The 20567-nt window shown below is 45.1% G+C and overlaps 1 protein-coding gene across 3 annotated transcripts in view; it reads left to right on the forward strand.

Moving 5' to 3' along the window:
* HRAS (HRas proto-oncogene, GTPase) overlaps nucleotides 1-20567 on the forward strand; it is a 120960-nt gene that overhangs the window by 53526 nt on the left and 46867 nt on the right. For all 3 annotated transcript variants that reach the window (XM_054971492.1, XM_054971491.1, XM_054971493.1), the window contains one exon: nucleotides 13117-13258. In XM_054971492.1, coding sequence (XP_054827467.1) covers nucleotides 13148-13258 — 111 coding nt within the window. In that variant the 5' untranslated portion in view covers nucleotides 13117-13147. The remainder of the gene's footprint in view (nucleotides 1-13116; nucleotides 13259-20567) is intronic.

Below are 20567 nucleotides of genomic sequence, written 5' to 3' on the forward strand. Positions count from 1 at the left end.
ACAAGCCACCTGGGCAAGGGGGCGCATATAAATCTTGAGGTTGTAGTGGATAGTTCAATAAAAGTGTCAACTGGGTGTGCTGCAGCAGAATAAAAAAGAAATCTCTCTGCTGGGGTTTATTAAGAAAGGAATTGAAAATAAAATTGCCAATATAATAATGCCCCTGTATAGATGGTATGGTGTGGCCTTATTGGAATACTGTGTGCAATTATGGTTATGGTATCTCAAAAAAGGTCATTACAGAGCTGGAAAAAGTACAGAAGACATCAACCAAGGTGATGGGGTTGGAGTGCTTTTCCTACAAGAAAAGGCTGAAGAGACTGGGGCTTTTCAGGTTAGAAAAGAGATGATTAGGGGGGGGCATCATTGAGGTTTATAAAATTATACACAAGGTAGAGATTGTGGACAGAGATAACTTTTTCTCCCTCTCCCAAAATGCTAGAACTTGAGGGCATCCACTAAAGCTGATGGGTGGTAGATTCAGGACAAGATAGAAGGAAATACTTCTTTACACAAGGAGTATATAAACGTGTGGAATTTGCAGTCAGAGGATGTAGAGATAGGCATAGATGGGTTTAAAAGGGGATTAGACACAACCATGGAGGGTAGATCTATCAGTGGCTACTAGCTCTGCTGAATAAAGGGAATCTCCACCTTCAGAGGCAGCAAACCTCTGAATACCAGTATCAGGGGAAGGCCTTGTTATCTATGGCCTGTTGTTGGTCCTCCAGAGTAACTGTTCGCCATTGTGTGAGACAGGATGCCGGATGGTCTCATCTAGCAGGGCTGTTACATTCTTAAACAGCAGTGTTGAAGCTTTGAGGACTGTAGTGTGCAGTTTGAAACAACAACCATTTTCCTTCTGTGGCTTATTATTTCTCATTTTAGGGAGAATAAGTCATTATCAGAATAATCAAGTATCAGGTCATTTTGTCAACAGGCCATCTGGAATAAAATCTCCCCTGGTTGTGTAGTGTATGTGAAGGTCATGAATGTGCAGAGACAAACCTGTCTGTGATTCCCAAAATCAGTTGTGAAGCTAGTGATGAATTGGAGCAGAGAGATGGATATATTGCATTACAAAAGCCTTCGTTTTCTGCCTGTGCCATTAGTACTTACTAAAAGTTCATCTTGGCTTTTTTTCTTTTTTGGCTTTTCCTCTACAAGGAAGAAATACACTCTTACTTTTGTAAATGAAAAGCAAATCTGGAACAAATATACTTTTAAGAATGTGTATTTAAAGGGTTCAAAATACATAGTTTTAAAAATGTACAAAATTACAAAAATAATATTGGGTTTTCAAAAATTGCTATTAAATCCAGGATCTGAAGAAATTGCAGTTTACATAGGCTAAGTGGGGAGGGGATGTGGCTCAGGAGCAGAGCATCTCATTAATATCGGTAGTTGGATTTAATTTAGGTCGGATTGCCCTTTAAATGTTTGTTTGAAATGCCTATGTTGCTTCTGCAGTGGGATTACATGATGATTCTTCTGAGATGTCATGTGGCTGTTTCTTGGATAAAGATATGAAGGCCTGGAAAAATTAGGATAAACATATCAGTTGTGCTTTCCCAAACATATAGATGTTGCACGTTGTTTGAAAGTGCAGTCTATTACATTCTCCTTCTGAGGTGGAGGACATCTTGATGGGTGATTCCCACCCTCTAGTCAGGGAGGCAGGAACAAGTTTTCTACTTCCTGTCTTCCTAGTGGGAGTCACCCTTTCAGTTTCATTCCTGCCTCAACAGGGAGAGCAGCTTCATCCATTTGCTGCCTTGCCTTTCAACTGTTTTTCTTCCTTTCCTTCGCTCCTACTTTTCAGAACCTGATTCTTGCCTTGTTTACTCCTTTCTACTCTACTTCCTTACTATTCTCTTTCTCCCTGCATGCCTGCTAGAAGGTTTGCAGGGGAAGCTTTCACCTTCCTTCCTTTTGCTGTGGCGGCCATTTCATGGCAAGACAGAATCATGGACCAGCAGAACATGCTCTTCCATCACAATAGGATTCCTCTCCAAAGGAGAGTTGGAAGCCCCCCTCACCGCTGCTTCCTGGCAACAACCCCAGAGACAGCGGGGCAAACCGTGAGGAAGCTGCAGCTGCGGCCACTCATATCGCGAAGAGACCGGAAGCGCAAAAGGCGCTATCCCTCCCTGGGCAAAGGAAACATGGCAGCCATTTCTTGTCTTGCATGAACGCAACATTGCCAACCAGCTGGGAGGCAGCTATGGAGTGGATTTCTCCACATCTTTAAGCCTGTCTAATGACATAAGACCCAGTGTGGGGAAGCCAAGCCGGTCTGAGATTCAACTATCATTCGTGCCTCCAGAGCCCATGGCAAACAAAGGAGGGCTACTCATGAGTAATGCGATGGGATCGGGACTTGTGGTAGTACCTCAGGAATTACTAAACGTCATTAGACAGATTATTTTTTTAAAAAGCTATTTTATCTTACCTCAGAAAGCCATGGCAGCCATTTCTGGCCTTGCCAATGCTGGCAACTTTGCCAACAGACCAGGAGGTGGCTGCGGAGTGGGTTCCCACATCCAAAGCAATCAATAAGTGCAAGACCCAGCGAGAGCACCAAATAGCAATGGCCCCAGGGTCCAGTGCTGCTGATGGTCTACTTGTGAGTAAAGCAATTGGGTCAGACACTGCAATGCTATTCCCAGATTTCCTAAACTTGATTACATAAACTGAGACTGCCAATTTTTGTCAGAGTGCTGAGGGAAGAGACAGGCCTCTCTCTGGTTCTTCCTCTAGGCCTTCCACCCCCCAAACAGGGAACTGTGGAAGAGGCAATTTCTTACAAAGGGAATCCTAGCAGGGCCTCTGAGGCAGCTAGAAAGGAAACCTATACCAGAAAAAGAAAGGGAAACTGAAACTTACGCAGATAGTGAAGTGGGTTTTTTTCTTCCTGTTGGTTCCATATATGCCTACACACCCTTTTTTCCTCCAGGGAATGGGGCCTGCTCTCCCCAGGGTTCTCAATCTCTTTTAATCAGCACAGAGTAACTTTATTTTGTAGAAACAAAGGAAAGAGCAAAAGGCCTAGCAGGCCTTCAGAAACCTAGCAGGCCTTCAGCCAGCTCATGTAGACATGAGTAAACTCTGGACTGGAGTGCAACTGCTCCAGTTTTTAGTTTCCTGGGACCAACATAAAACATGAAACAGACTCCACAGCATTACAGTTGCCTGTGCTGAGAGAGTTCTTGCTGCAATTGTGTTCACCCTATCTCTGGAGTCTTTCCTGTATGACACCGTTTTTAACAAGAGACAGATTGGTGTTATGGCTGGAGTGTTGGGCTGGGATCTAGGAGATCCAGATTCTCATGCCATTCTCCCTGGGAGACCTGCTTGTTTCCTTGGGCCTGTTGCATTCTCTAGGCCTGGCTTACCTTGTGGATTTGTTGTGTGGCTAGAATGGAAAGATATGAAATGTTGTATACACCTTGGAGCCCCCACTGGGGCTGAAAGATGGGGTTTAGATAAACACAAATACTCAGAAAGGTGCCCTGGGGCAAGAAGTCCATGATGAACAAACTTTCATTGAATTGGCTACTGGCAGGGCCTCTGCTGTAACTCTTAGCAAATATATTTTTAGTTCCAGTGGTCATTATTATTGTTGTTGAGGATCTACAGATTAAATCGCACCTCATCTCTATTTCACTCTCTGTAGACAGCAAATGCTATAAACTATTAGTCTATGTGAGAACCAGAATTCTCTGTTGCAATTTTTCCTTTAAGGTACTGATGAACAGGTCATTATGATCTCTCTGCCATTCCTTGAAGGGAGCATGAAATGTGTTTAATGATCCCTTGTGGGATCATCAAGGCTAGGTATTTATTGACGACATTTGCGAAACTGATGGGTCTACTGATTCTGAGTATTGACGCCATCCAGTGAGGTCGACTACATACAAGACCCTTAGAGACTTCTGAGACCCTTCCAACTACAAATTATGAACAGGAAAGTTCTTTCCATTCAGTTCCCCCTCACAGTAAAAATAAATAAATAAAATAATAATAATATTTTTTTTAAAAAGCCTTGTATGGTGGACAACTATGACCAGCCTTCTGCAAGGAAAGCAACACTGCCTTCCAGTAATGGAACAGGTTCCACGGACACCAATCTGTCCGAATGGGAAACTGTACTAGAAGATCTACCAGTGCAAGGTCAATAGTCCAGCAGTGAGAAGAGACCCTCTGTCAACCTACTGGAGCTTTGGGCAATTTATCTAGCTCTACTACACTTCAGACCACAAATACTAGACGAACATGTTCTAATCAGAACAGACAGCATGTCGACCAGTTTCACCAGGTGCTTCCATCCCAAGGCCAAAGTAACCAATGCGTTGACATCACAGTGGCCAAGCATTCTGCTGTTTGCCTTCCAACCACTCCAATTCTCCCGAAGCCAATTAGGAAGATAAGAGAACAAAGACAAACAAAAAAGCAGAAATCATATTGGTAGCACCCTACTGCCCTCAGCTCCCACAGCTCTCTGCTCTTCAACAGCTATCAACACTTCCACCACTGACTTCTCCAATATCTCTGGATATGCTCCAGCGATGCCAAGTTCCGCATCCACACCTGGAATAGCTACATTTAACTGCATGGAGAGTGAGCAAGACTCTCTTGGCTAGGTTATTCTCAAGAAGTAACCAATATGCAACTGGCCTCTAGAAGACAGTCCACTAATAGGATATATATAATGCATCATAAAAATCCTTCACAGGAGATACAAAAGAAAAAGGGGTTAATGTCATGAAACCCCAAACCAGATCCATTCTATACTTCCTACAGGTTGGTCATGCAAGCGGTCTCAGAGTCTCAATCTTAAAATGTCAGGTCACAGTCTTAACAACAGTACTGCTATGGTACTAGAGTCTGAGTCTGTCCAGACGCCTCACGTATGTAGCTCCCTCTAGTGTGATACTCTGAAGGATCCGCCACAGGTTCATTAATTTCTGACTTGGAAAATGCATACAGTTCTGTATGCTGTTACCGGACACCCCTTTGAGAGCCTGTCAAGGAAATTCCTCTTACATGCTTGAGAACTTTGTTCCTCTCTGCAATTACATCTACAAGAAGGGTATCGGAACTGGGTTCCCTGTTAATTAGCTTGAGCTACATATCTTACACAAGGACAAAATGGTCCTGAGAACAGATCCTACCTTCATACCAAAAGTGATCTCTCTCACAGATCCGTGGGATTATGTCTACTATCATTTGACCAAATACTTTTCATCCCAAAGAAGAAATGTGGCATACTCTGGACATAAGACTTACTCTAAAAGCATTTCTTTATAGAACAGAGCAAATCTGGAAAACAGCTTCCTTATTTATCTCTGTATCCTCACAAATAAAGGAATGAGGATGTCTAAATCTGCCATTAGCAGTAACTTGAAGGCATGCATCATCGAAGCACACAAAATTAAAAAATCTAGACATACCAGCTAGGATTACTACTCACTCAATATGAAGTGCTGCACCAGCGCACCGTTTGCCAGACATGCTACAGTTAAGAGATTTGCAAGGCAGCTACTTGGTCATCTGTATCTACCTTTGTTAAACACTATAAGTTGAACATTTACAACTCAGCTGATGCAGCGTTTGGCAGAAGAGTATTACGACATATTTTATGATCCGATGACAATGCCCCATCCAGAAAATAGGGACACTGCTCTGGGAGATCCCATCAAGATGTCCTCCACCTCAGAGGGAGAACGGACCATTGGATACTCACCGTGAAGGGTCCTTCTCCTCTGAGGAAAGGAGGATATCTTGCCTCTCCCGAAGTCATTGTCTTTTTACTCTCTTCTGCCTGACAAATTTACTTCCTGTCCTGATGTTTCCCCTTAACATGTTTGTTCTCACCTTTCTTCTTGTTATTCAATTCTAGAATGTTGTATTCATAATTATGACACTATAACTGCTTTCGGAGTTGCCAAAACTGAAAGCAAGGGTGACTCCCAGTAGAAAGACAGGAAGTAGAAAACTTGTTCCTGCCTCCCTGAATGGAGGGTGGGAATCACCCATCAAGATGTCCTCCTTTCCTCAGAGAAGGATCCTTCACAGTGAGTATCGAATGATCCATTCTCTCGCTGTTTTGTTAACATTTGTATTTGATTGTTTCTAGTTCATTACTCTCTTCTTCATCTTTTCTTGCTGCACCTTAGTTGTGTTCCTTGTGCTTGCCCTGCCTGCCTGTTTGTAACATTTGCCTCTGTTTTTGTGACAAGGTGGTGATTTAATTGGAATAATTGGTGAGCTTTGGGGTTTGTTTCAGAATGAGCATTATGTCCATGCACCTTGATTGCCTTCTTTTGTCACCAAGGGAAGTCTTGGCGCTATAGGGAATCTGCCAGTTCCAGTGATCTGAAACAAACTGTTTTCACTTTTTCTGGATATATGTGGGACGTTTAAGTGGATATTTAGTGGATAGTGTTGTGTATTATATAGACAAATGTCAAGATAAAGGTATAAGAACAAGGAGTCTTGAAAGTTCTTTCGGGATCTGCTACTGACTGTCTTGAGACCATTTACACTAAAATTTCTTCATAATGGAGATAATTATGGGAATGTAGGTGCTGTTGGCCAGATGTTGCTGATGTGAACAAAGACTTAGCTTGGATTAATTGATGTTATTGGACACATGATGCTATTGAGAACAGCCAGTACTGCCGTTAAAATAGTACTTGCATTTCTGAATACTACTGAATTGCGGCAATGTAATTGTCCTATTGGAAATCATGCAACAGGATTGGAAAATGTTCCAGAACCCAACCTGGTCAAGATACTTTTACTCCAACTGCCAGATTTATTTTGTCTATATCACTGTGTTATTGTGCTAATATAAATCATGCTGTAGGAAAATGATCAAAATCTTTTAAGTTATCTGTAGTGCATGATGGTGTTGTCAGTATGGAGCGGGGGTGGGGGGAAGAAAATGGCTATGAACCAATACGCAACAGAATGTGTTATGATCAAAAGACATTTTAAATTATTAACTCTATAACCTAAATGGCAAACCATTACCCATAAAACAGATTTTAAATATAACAGTCATGACAGTGCGGAAGACAGACTGGCAGAGCTGGGGCTATAAGAGTTGGGAGTAGCAGTGGTGGAGGAGGGTGAGACAAATTCAACTTGGACAATCTCATCACTTGCACCAGGCTTCATAGTCATGGTTATGGCAGAATTTCCTTGTGGCACCCTGTGAGGTGTGCACAAAAACCAGATTTGGGCTTCTGCACTGCTGGGTTTTCCAAAGCAAATCCCATTCTATCTGGTGTGTTTTGGATATGGCCAGGAATATATGGGAAGAGTTGCTGGTGTAGACTAGAAAGATGCTGGAGGACTGTGGCCACTTTGAAGCTAAAATGTTTAGCAAGAAGGGATCAGTTAGGGTCAGATGAAAAAAACTTAGATTCTCCAGGCTTTTAAAAAATCATTTTTAAAATATATGAAACACCTTAAAGTATCTTAAAATGAGATTGTAGGTGAAGTTCAGGTTGAGAGATGTGCTTTGTGTGATGCACATCTCTTATCTTCAGTTTTCCTCCCAGTGCTGTCCCACACAATATGGGGAGGGAGGAGTAAAATGCCATGTAGGCATACGCTGTACTACAATTAAGTGATGCTAGATTAGCATCACTTGCTCACCACCTGCTGCTGAAATCAGCAGTCACTATAGGCACTCTGCTGCTGAAGCTTAAGGCTAGGTGAGCAGAAAGCCAGTATGGGATATTTCCTGACCTCTTAGCTTCTCTACACACAATTCTTCACTGCCTCCCAATATGTGCTCTCCAACAATGAGTTAATGTGTGACTGTAAGGAATTCAGGGCCCAGAATGATCAAGCTTTGCGTTGGAAACATCCCAATGGGCCTTAACTTTCTTTCTCAACTTCAGAAGTGTTTTCTCCTGTTGCATCATAAAACTTGATGAAAAACTGAATATAGAGAGAACATCCAGAGAAAGCAATCTCTTTCAAAGTGCATGATGGAAAGCCTGTGTGATCTTGATGCAAATGCTGCTTGGCCAGGTTCCATGCGTGTCAATGAAGACAAGAGAAGTGGCCAACAAGAAAGCATGACCAGTCCTTTCATGAACAGTACATGAACAATTCCAGCCAGTGAGATAAGAATGAGGCATTTGATCAGCGATGCTTGGTAGCTGGTTGCACATCATCCACATATGACCCTTTGACTTCTATCAGTGTGAAGCCAAAAATGACAGCAGGTGGGTTACTATTTTAAACAGAATTTTGTAATTCCTCATCTTGTGTGTTGGTGTTGCTGAACCAAGAACTTTTCCATTGAGAAGGTATAAATGAGGGAGGGTTGTTCAAATTCAGGAAATTTGATTATGATAGTTGAACAACTCTGGGCAGCAGGCCGATCCCTTTCTAGCAATGGAGAATGACACTGACCTTGACCAGAATATTTTTCATGGCTGCCTGCTTCTCCTTAATAAGGAATTAAACATATCTTTCCCTTGACATTGACGTAGAGCGCATACCCTCCATAATATTTTGGAAGTCTTGCTATCTGTTATGTAAGAATTCCTGGATTCATTTGGAACTTGATGCTGTGGATGGGGAAGGAGAAATGTTCCTGTCCCAGGGAAGACTTCAGCTAGCCAGTACTATAGTATCTTGTATTACAGAGAGTCAATGGGAAATGAGACTGTGTTCTCTTGGGAACTTTGAACTTTCTAGAGAAAGGTGGTGTTTGATTTAATGAGGTCCAGAAAATAGCAGCCCTTATACAAAAAGCAATGTTCTGAAGCAAGATTGTTCTCTGTTATTATTTCTGTTAAGAAATTATGTAAGCTGTCCTGAGGGCATACTAGCTAGTACAATATGGTAGGGTATCAATAGAATGAAAAACATTAAAATGGAGCAAAAGGCACCTGGCTGGTCCTGTTTCCTGGTGGTGTCAAGTTCTTCTGCCTGATCTTAATGCCACTAATTAATTTCCCTTTGGTTACCCTGTTTTGTGTCTTTAATAGCACATTCTTGATACCTTCCTGCTTTGCCAGTTTATATAAGAATAATTAGTAGCACTCAAGTCAGGATAAAAACAGTGCCTCTCAAAAGTACTAAATATGATAGGGAAATTCGAAAGTAATGTTGAAGAAGGGCTGGATCACAAGATTCCTTTTGCTCTATGCATGAGTACTATGGATCATTCTCAGGCACATATCTGCCTGGGTAGTGTGATATGTGAATGTCATCAAGCTGGAAACATTTTTCGTGGTAACAGCAGCACTTTTCCAGCCACCACAATCCTGGAAATTGCTACAGGAGTACCTACCTGCATAACACATTGTCTGCACAAATGTGTGCAAGAAGTAATTGATAATTAATCTTTTTTTTTTTTTTGCTGAAGTGTGAAAGAGCAGTACTTGTGTTTCAGTATGACTAATTGCCAGTTCAGTGTTCAATGTGCAGTGACCTTTGCATGGATCTCCTCCATAAGAACAGAGAAACATATAAATCTCTCTTCTACTGCTATTGGTCCATCTGGCCTCCTACTGTCCACCCTGATTAGCTGTGTTTCTCCTGAGTCTACTGAGGATCATTTGATTAACTTGTTTATTTAGTAAATGTCTTGACTGCATTTTGACCATTACTTGTCCATAAGGCCAATAACATTTAAAAATGATACCGTTTAGAAGTTAAAAACATGATAAACAGATAAAAACCTAAACATCTTCAAAACAATTCATAATATGTTGAGAGAAGCCACTGTCCCTCAGCAGTGCTAGTATTAATATAATCAACGCTAGCACCCCTTCATTCTGCACTGAAGGTCTTTTGGAACAGGTAGACCTTCAGTCCAGAAGGCCCTCTGTGATGTGGTTAGCCTCCTCTGCATTCCATAGGTTTGTGGAGGGGGTGAGTGGCAGTGGAAAAGGCCATTCCATGGGTAAAATTTACTGAACTTTGATTTAAGGCAAATTCCCTAAGGAACACCACTTACATGGAGGAAAGACCCTGTTAAAGTAACACAAGTGAAGCATATCCATTAGGTTCTCAGATACTTAAGCAATTTAGGGCTTTAAAGGTCAAAACAGCACCTTGTATTGGGCCTGGAAACTTATTGGAAACCAGTGTAGATGGCAGAGCACTGTTTAATATCTTCTCAGTGGTAAACTCTGTTAAGGTCCCATCTTGTACCAATTGTAAATTTCCAGGTAGTATTCAAGGGAACTCCATGCAGGGTATGATATAGTAGTTTAGTTTGGAAATTAGAAAGTCATGTTGAATTGTGGCAAGTGTGGTTTCCCAGGAATGGGTACGACAGTTGATAAAAGATACTCTAGACAAACTTACGGCATACCTATGGGACCGCCTCCCTCCCTATGTCTCTCCATGGCAGTTTTGCTCATCTGAACAGGGTTTCTTGCAGGTGTCAGTTGCACATGGACAAAATCAGCAGCAGCCCGTACATGGGCTTTCTCTGTGGTGGCCCCTGTGGTGGTCAGGAGAGCCACCATTCTCCTGGCTTTTTGCAAACGATGCAAAACTGGATTATTCAAAAAGGCTTTTTTACTCAGATAGGAGGGCGGTATTGTAGGGAGGGGGGGTCTCAGATGCTTCATTACTGAGTTAGGAACCATGGACTTCACTATGTTGCCTTGCATATTATCTGTTGCTTTAAATTTGTACTCCTAAATACTACCTGTACTTCATGTTGTCTATTGAGAGTCCTAAAATTGATTATGTTCTGTTTCAGCAATTCTTCAACTCTGTATTGGAACCTTACTAATGCTATGTCTTTGTAAACTTGTATTTATTTATCCTATGACATTGTTTATAGAAATGTCCTTGACACTGTATGGAAATGTCCTTGATACTGATTGTACTAATTTCACACTGTGTGATCCACCTTGAGTTTCAGTGGGAAAGGCGGACTACAAACAAACAAGCAAACAAATTCAGATTTTTGCTTACGCAGTGACAATGGGAGGTCTAAAAGTACTCTTTAAGCTGCATATCTGATATTTCACAGGGAAGGCAATCCCATCCAGAACTAGTTGAACCTCCTGAGTCAGTCTTTGTGCCCACCGAGAGCAGTTCCATCTTGTTTGGGTTGTTTCAGAGCATTAAAACTGTCACCTGTCCCTTCACTGAATCCAAACATTGCTTTAGCACTTCTTAGATTTTGATGAGCAGGGGAGAGTATTCCAGGGTGTTTCTGTGTGCTACCTGGGCTCTTGTTAAAATGAAGTTTTACGTCTGGTAGGATGCAGAGTGCTTATTGCACTGGTTACAGTGAGCCACAGAGGGTTCTGTTGTTTGCTTCTGGGCTCCAGCATGTAAAACACCTCTTGCAACACTAAACTCATAGTTGAACAGCTCTTCACAACCACAATAGTGGCACAGAAGTATTGTCTCTTCACTGCCATGGAGTGGAGTTTAAACCAGTGTTCAGTAGGACTTGGCCTAAGTCTTCCTCCGCTGTTACTCTAATAGTTATCCTTTGCACTTAATATTTCTCAAATCAACTATATACCATGGGGCCAAAGAGGTCCCAGCTCAGGGAAGCAGATGCCTGGGAGCAGTCACATTGGGCCTCCTGATTCCAAAAGCCCATTGGATTTTAAAATTACAAGCTATGTCAACAGGGAATTCATATTCAGCAGGCCATTCAAATCATTCCTCCTGGGTTTATGATGTCTGCTGAATCAGAACTTCACCACGTAATGACTGAAAGTGTCAGGGATTGATCTTGGAATTTTTAGCATGCAAAACATGTGCTCTGCTGTTGAGCTGTGGCTTGCTATGGCATGCTGTAGTTAAATGAGACAGAGAATTTTGTCCACTACACCATACTGCCAGTACATTTAAACTACGATACAAATTAACTGGGTTTGAATAATCTTAATATCCTCTGCTTTCTGTATGTTTTACTTTGCCTGACTGTCAGACTTTGCTGCCGGGGTGATGGAGCCTGGGGCGGGATGGGGGGGGATGCACCTTCTGAGGCTGACTCTTGGCTTTAGCCAACGTCAGATCGCCCTTCCCATAGAGAGGAATAGTGGGGTATTCCACACCCACACCCTCTCCTACCCTTGATACTCTGCTCCCTGCTCCTCTGCCCGCTCACTCGTTCCATCCTCCTTTCTCTGCTCTTCTCCTACTCAACCCACCCTGCCGTGTTCTTGGGAACTGGACTTTATGGCATCAGCTGGGTGGGATCCCTGCCTCTCTCGCCTGCTCTGCCCCGTGTTCTCCCCCTCCAGTCTGACTGAGGACTGTTGGGCCAACCCTGGTCTCCCTGCCTCGTTCTCGTCCTCTGTCTGTTGCTCCTCTGTCCAATCTGCTCGTCTCCACAGAGGGGGGCTGGCTGGGCCTCTCCAGGTGCTATGCTGGCTCAGCCGCACTACGGGTTTCACAGCTGCTGGTCATTTCTTGTCCATCACTGGCAGCAGGTTGCTTGGGGGCATGTCCTGGCTTGGGTGGCTGTTGCAAGTGCAGGGCAGAGGTGCTGGGCAGTTGGTGACTTTGGTCAGGGTTTGACAGCTGGGGCTTTGCTCTTTGGCCAGGGCATTCTCATGAGTGGGGGAAGTTGTCACTGTGTCCTCTGGCTCGCCTGGGGTTCCTGACAGCTCTAGTGGCCCTCTTTGAGTCACAGTGGCATCAGGGTCTCTCCTGCCTGGCTTGCACGGCAGGTGCTCCATTGCCGACTCCCCCACTGGAGGTAAATTTGGGGGGTCTAAAGCTAAGTCCAAGTGGTCCGAGCCTGGTACCCCTGGACACTGACTTATATACTTGTACAAAGTATCAAGAGGGCTGCAGTTCCTGTTGGGGCTTCTGAGTGTTTCTTGGGGGAGGGATAGATGGAACATGAGCTGTTCAGGTATACAAAATGTAAATAATGTATAACTGACTTAAGTCCTGTTGTATATTGGAAGAAGAACTTGAATATCAGTGACATTCTCTGTCTACCAGGTGCCTTTGCTAGAATTATTCCTGCTTTGTCTCAAGTGCTCTTGTATCATTGTTCTTGATGCTGTCATAGTGGCAAGGAGCAACAGCAGTAAATGGAAGAATAAAATGTTCATCTAATATTGATGTTTGCTTGTTTCTCTCTTCCTTCAGGTGGCTGTGTTGAACTGGGGTTGGCCAGAAGATGACGGAGTACAAGCTAGTGGTGGTTGGAGCTGGTGGTGTTGGGAAAAGTGCTCTGACTATTCAGCTTATCCAGAACCATTTTGTTGATGAATACGATCCTACAATAGAGGTGAGCAGACTGTGCGTGTTGGAAAAAGAGCCCTTGAAACATTTTTTCCTCTCTGCTTTCCTGTTTATTTTTAGCCCTGAATTGCCTCTACATCTACCATGAACTCCTAGGAGTGTAGAAATAATTTTGAATTCTCCTTACTTAAAAACATCAGATGTGACGTTTCATGACTCTCCAAACCAAAGTGCAGAAGTAATTTACACAAAACTATTTCCTTACATGGTGATGGGTACTCAAAAGAATAACAAGCACAGTAGGAGATGTGCTGTTCAAAAGTCACAAAGTCAATGTGAAACCAATTTTATGTGAAAGATTAACTGCAATTCTATGTGTTATACCCTTCTAAGCCCATTGAGTTCAGTGGACTTGGAAGAGTGTAACTTTGTTTAGGATTGCAACAAAAATTTCACATACATCAGAAGCTCTGCCCCTTGTAAGGATAACAGAGTCTTAATGACAACCATGATTTTCTGGTAACCGATAAGATGCTAGCTGGGGAACATGAAACCCTGAGCTCAGTGCCTCCATATGTTTTGTGTGTGACTTGGGGCAGATTAGCCTGAAGTCCCACTTAGTCCTGAAACAACTCTTTCTGGAACTGTGTTGCTGCAGGATGTAGGCGGGAGATTGCAATTTGAATGCTCCTTCGTGTACAAAATACAGCACGCATGTAGAAAATCAGAATATTAAGGAAAAAGCTGGGTTTTAATCTCAGGAGTGATATTTCCCCTCACTGACAGAACCCTGAGATTCAGTATAGCTCAAGAGTGCCATCTAGAGCATCTGGGCTGTTGGACCCTTGGGGCTTACATGAGTCTAATGCTTTATCCTCCATTCTACATTGGGACTACTTGGCCAATTTAACCCTTTTTTTGACAAAGGGCAACAAGTTTGGGCCAGATTCCCTTTTTGTCATGGAAGAGCAGAGCCATTAAAATGGTGAGACCATCCTGAAATATTCTCTGATGTCAGAGATGGAGCTGTGCTTGGGATTGGTCAGACTTCCTTGCCTACAAATACCTGGGAGCTCTGAACTGTTCTCTAGCCCCAACTTTGGAACATCTGGAGACCCAAAGAACAGTGGGCCATGGGTTAGGGACTCCACTATCTGGTACTGCGAGGAACTCTTTACCTGCTCTGAGAAACCTGCTACACCCTAAGTAAAGGGTACTTAGCTGCATTAGATCAACTTTATTGTTTTGTTTATTTGAGAGACTGTGCTGTGTGATAGTGTGTTCTTCCATGTTTTTGATATTTTGTCCTCTTTCCTACCTCTTTTGAATCTACCCACCATTTCCCCTTTTCTCTATAATAAACTTCCTTTCTATAAAGACATTTTGGCTTCCTTAGTACAGTACTGGGATATTTCTCTGAATCTCTTCCCTTCATGCCAGACTACTTGCCATAGTTTGCGATAAGCTATTTCACTGGGTTTCCGCCCTGTTACTTTGTTATTGTGCTGGTGCTGAACTGGAAAGGCACCCTCTCAGTGGGTCAGTCTAGAGGTTCTCAAGAGGTACCTGAGTGGTGACAGCCAATTACCAGAGTGCTTTCCAGGGAACTCCTGGTCTAAGGGACTTCCCAGCAAGGAAAGCACTTTCCCCCCTTTTCCAACTAACACTCACAAAGGGGAAGAGTGAAAAACCTGATGTTTCTGTCTTAATACAGCATTTGTTCTTCCTCAGCATTTGGGGGGTAGAATGTTAAAGAAGCCAGACAGAAGAGTGGCTGGCGAGGAAATAGTGTGGGGAAGAACCACTTGGGTGTGTTCTGGGGCCTCTCCGCTTTGTAGCTCTTCCATCTGGTTTAGTCATTTAGAGGATGAAAACAGGAGCTTCTATTGTGTTCCATAAGGTCAGTTGGTAGAGGTTGTAATAAAATAAGGAGAAAAGAGGGCTCTTATATAAGAATTCTGTTAATGCACAGTTAAGTGAGAGAAGAAGCAATGGTGGTTGATGCCAATTACTTTTGCAGGGTAGAGACCCGTATGGAACCTCTAGTCTTGCTCACTCATCCACAGTTGGCAAGGTCAGCCCTTTGGTGTTCAAAGAGGGTACCGTGGATCAGTATTTCAGACATGCCTGGATCCCATCGATTAGCAGTTAGAAACAAATTTTATGTCTGATTGGAGGTACACATAAGTGAAGCAGGTACCCTTCCCATACTGGTATGGTTTATCTTGTCTATTATCTGTAATTTAACCTGTTTATCGTCCAGGTCTTTAACAGAGCTGGGAATGTGGCCCCTTAGGCCTGAAGTCTTGTGAGACTTTTTAAGAGGCCTACCAATAATTTAAAGTAATATGACTTTCTTATTTGAGGAGAGGAGGATATCCTGATGCTTGGGTACTCCTTCCCCCACAATCGCTGGAAGCAGGATATTGGCTCATACTCTGCTCCTGAGGAGAGGGAATACCCCCTTCAGTTCTTTTCTTGCCTTCTCTGCAAGCTCAGGACTTTGGAGGAGCTCTGAGTGCCTTTGGGATTTTTCTTAGTGGAGGTTCCTGGTCTAGTTTCTTTCTGTTGTGTGCCTTTGGAAACATCAAATCATAGAGCCAGAAGGAGTCCCAAGGGTCATCTAGTCTATCCCTTGCACAATGCAGGAAACTCACAGCTCTCCCCCCACTTCTGCACTGACCTCTGCTGTATGCCCAGAGGAAGATAATATGCACTCCAGGAACCCTTGCCAGTCTGGCCTGGAGGAAAAGTTCTTCCTGACCCCAAAGTGGCAATCAACATTACCCTGGGAGTGTAAGAAAGGGCCACAAGAGACCAACACTGGCATATCCCTTCTTGCCTTCCCTTTCACCATCAGCTTAAATTCATACTGAATCATGGAATCAGCATTGCTGTCAGATAGCTATCTAGCCTCTTACTAAAAACTAAAGAAGAACCCACCATCTCCCAAGGAAGCCTGTTCCACTGGAGAACTGCCCTGTCAGTAAGTTCTTCCTAATATTTAACCAAAAACACTTTTGATTTAATTTTAACCCGTTGGTTCTTGTCTGAACCTCTGGGGTGAGAGAGAACAACTCCACTCCATCCTGTATGTAACAGCTGTGAGCCCTCATGATGTCGGCGCCGTCTGGCTGTCCCTTTGCCACCCGGGATCCCAGGAGAACGTCCTCAGGCCTCAGAATGGGCGAGGGAGAGGGTTGCTCCGCTTAATTCCTCCTCTTGCCTTTGAGTTGTAACTCTCAGCTGTCTCCCAGTCACGCTCAGTTTCTTCCTCCGCAGCCTCCTTTTATGGCCCTGTCCTCCACCCACCTTCCTTGTCCAGCCAACCCCCACTTCCTTTTCTGCCCCTCCCCCTCCCCCTCTGGACAGTGTGGCTGAGTTCAGCCGATTGGCTAAGGCTCTGCCCCTCCAGCCTGCTCCTACCCTCCTCCTGCCTCCCCCCCTCCGTTACCAGGTGCTAGGTTTGGTGTCCCGCCTGACACTCTCCGAACCCACTGCTGCTCACTTGCTTCCCATCTGGTCCTCCGACTGGAACATTCTCAGTCCAGCAGAGGAGGCAAGGCTTGTGCTGCTTGTGTGGCTGGGAGGATTTCCAGCTGCGTTGCCTCTGGTTTGGAGCCTCTGGCCCCCACCTGCATTGGAGAGTGTGAGATGGCTGCCTCTGCTGGTCCCAGACACTCTGCAGCTGAGTTGGCTGCCACTGTAATTGCTGGGCCTTCTTATTCCTCCCCAGTCAAGTTCCCCATGGGGGAAAAGGGCTTCCCCTGATCTATTCTTGAACCAGTGCGGGGTTGGAAGCATCAGCCGGGGCAGCCTCATTGCCTATCTTGCTCATTGTTGGCGGGAGGGGTCCTCCATCACCCTGCCACTGTCAGGGTTTGGGGGTGCTGCCCTGGAGTCCGGGCATCCCAGACAACAGCATCCCAGACAACAGCCTTTTAAATGGGTATCATATCACTCTCAGTCATCTCCTCTCTGGGTTAAACAGACCCAATTCCTTCAACCTTTCCACATAGAACTTGGTCTCCAGTCCCCTTGTCATCTTTGCTGCCCTCCTATAGACGCATTCCAACTTGTCAACATCCTTCTTAAACTACAGTGCCCCAGACTGAACACAGTACTCCAAGTGAGGTCTAACCAGAGCAGAGTAAATTGCATTTGCCTTTTTAGTGTGTTTTCTTTACCACAGATACGAGTTTGTTGGGGCTGAGAGTCTACTGTTCTTTGGGACAGATCCAGAGAATCTTGTTGGCGTCAGAACAGTTCATGAACATAAACTTCTTGGAGCTCAGAGATATCTTCATGGTGTTAAAATACTTCCTGAGAATGTCAAAGCTCCTTCACATTTTGAATCTGAGTGGACAACACTATAGGCAAGGCCCTTGTCAATAACCAAAGAGGCATGCAGTCCTGGAAACTAGGGGGGGAAAGTGGTCTTGTTGATACAGTGGTCAGAAATGCACCTAGCACCCATTAGAGCAGAATACATGATTGCCTCCAGTGTCAGACTTGACTGGACCAAGTGGAGTCTTCCCTATCACAGGTTCTGTTTGATCAAGTGATGAGGCCATTTGCCCAACCTCTTTGCCTCACAATGGCATGGCCACCTACTTCTTTTTTTTTGTTACAACTGTCCACAAGTGGAACAGATAGAAACCCCTCTACCTAGATGGCCAGACAGACCATCTAGGTAAAAAGATATGCCTTTCTTCCAGGGCAGAAGTGATATTCTTGGCTCCACACTGACCATGGAGGTCCTGGTTCTTGTCCCTGACCTTGCTCTCGAATCAGCTGCTCTGGATACTTCTGAGTCTCCCAGACATTCTATTGCAGTATATTACTGGACCTGGTTGTACCTGACCTCTTGGAGATTTGAGTGGCAAGGGCTACTGAACCTAGGGTTCATCTACGGTCTTCCTGTGCAGTCCCACATGGGACTGCGCACGCGCAGGCCTGCTGATACCGGAGATTTTTATAGCTCTAAACCTCTAGGGGGCGCTCTTGCCTCTCAGCGCGCATGCATGGCCGCTTTCCCGCTGAAACGGCTTCTAAGAGGCAGAGCGCCCCTCACATACCCTCAGTTTCTCTTTCGCTGCCGATGGTTGAGGTTTACAGCTCTTCTCTTCGAACGCGATGTCGGAAACAGCCTTGTTTAAGCGATGTGAGACCTGCGATCGCAAAATGACAAGGTCAGACGGTCATTCTGTTTGCTTATACTGCCTTGGAGAGATGCACAATACCCAAGCATGCAAGCATTCACACACGTGTACACGCGTTTACCTCCAAGGCCAGAGTGGACCGAGCGGATCGCCTGAATGCCTCCCTCTGGCAGCATGCTATGGCTGTATCAGATCCCCCGCCGAAGGCATCTTCCATCTGGGTCCTCCTCTCGCCCTGCTCCGGAGGCGTCGGGCTCCAAGACTCCACACTCCCAACCATCCCCGAGTCGGTCAGAGGCGAGATCCGGGAAGGCGGTGCCAGTGCGCAGTTTGTCGGAACCAGCCCCGTCGGTTCCGAGACGTCCTTGGAGTCCACCTCCTTCCACTTCATCTGCCGTTGTTGTGGCCTCTGAGTCCTCAGAGGATGAAGACCTCGGGGAGGACGACAGGAGTGGGAATATTCCAAGCCCCTCCAGAGGCAGCTGCTTGGAAGACCAGCAGGGAATGGAGCAGCAGGAACCCTTGCCAGAGCTGGTTGAGGAATCCAGGGCAGACTCAGGGACAGAGGCTGTTCCCTTACCTGCACCAGCTCCTGAGTCCAGGGCAGAATCTCCACCCAGCTCCCCTGAACCTGATAGGCAGCGCAGAGGGAGACAGCGTCTTGCTGCACAGGAAAGGAGGCGAAGTGTAAGGCTTCAGGTACTCAAACAACGACGTAACGACCTTGAGTTTTAACAGGGTGCAGCACTGCCCTGCAGGTGAGAGCTCTTAAGCCAGGACGCCCTTTCCCTCGTTGCAGAAGCACCTGTGCACAGACCCGCCCGGTTTTACTGCAACTCAGTTCTGCTCTGACTGCTCTTTGGCTCTGACCCTTGCATTCGGCTTCTTGGACTACGCTTCCTGTCAGGGTTGAAGTGTATGTATGTAACCGAAGAGACTCCATATTAATTCTTTCGGTATTCTAAGTGCTTTGTTCCCAGGTGCCAAGATGTTCCCAGCAGCTATCTCACGGAAGAGGATTGTTCTGGCTATCGCTATTCAGCCTTGGGAAACTTTCGCTTTCTCAGCTGCAAAGGGATTGTTTTGAGAACTATGGGGGGAGGTTGGGCCTGCTGGGTTCTGATACTTTGTAACTCATGCTTTGCCTGTCATTCGTAACAATACACGTGTACCAGCCTGGATATTGTATCTGGGCCCGTGGACTATAATGAATTCTTTCTTCAGTAAACTTTTGAAAACAACGGGCTTTTGTCTGATTGCAGAAGGTAGTCTGGATTAAGGACATTATCTAGCCACAGTTCTGACATTTTGTTACGAATCACAATTTTCCAATGCCTAGGCCGGATCAGATGGATTCCAAAGCTGTCCCAGTCAGGGACCCTTTGTTTGACCCATATGCCTCCCCTGGCTCTCAAGGATTGGAACTCCAAAAACCCGTACCAAAAGGTAACGGCTCCTCGGTTACCATGCTCTACACTCTCGCCCCCAGCAGTGCGGATACCCCGCCTAGAGCAGCCGCCGAACCACTGTTTTCCGTACCCACTCCGACGCAGTGGGGTGCGAGACCAAGAGAGGCGAGAGAATGAAGAGCTAGTACGATGTTCTCGCAACCACTGATGAACGGCCGACGGAGTTTAGAGGCGATTCCTGAGCACGACAGCAGCCAACCGTGGCTCTACTGGAACAGGACAACCGAGCAAACGGAGTGGGAGACGTCCCGCCGCGGTGTCCTAAGCTGGGATTACTTCGAAGTTACCCCGTGGTCGGAGCAACAGGATGTAAGTGAGCACCATTGGATGCAACTGCAAAGTAGAACTGTTGCGATTGACGCTGGTATTTCAGCGGTCACTGGTTTAACGAAAGGGATCTTAGCTGGAAGATCCCAAGAAGAACAAGGCATGGGAGAAATAAAGCCTTGGCCCCGGACAGCTGCGACAGAACCACATGCCGAATATGTGCCGATCTCGCAGGCTACTGAGTATGCTGAGCTCGGGGAAGGAAACCCAGATAGAGTACAAGTTTTGGAGACCAGACTGGCAAGCATGGAAGAAAGTCTAGCCCACGCTGTCCACCTGCTGTCCGTACTCGTGGTGGGGGACGGTGGGCGAGAACCGCCAGTTGGTCTGCCCGACATCAGCCAAAGTTTGTCTACATTACAAAGCTATATTCCACAGCCTGGGGGCCCAATCCAAC

Source organism: Eublepharis macularius, chromosome 2 (assembly GCF_028583425.1).
Source record: "Eublepharis macularius isolate TG4126 chromosome 2, MPM_Emac_v1.0, whole genome shotgun sequence".
Taxonomy (NCBI): domain Eukaryota; kingdom Metazoa; phylum Chordata; class Lepidosauria; order Squamata; family Eublepharidae; genus Eublepharis; species Eublepharis macularius.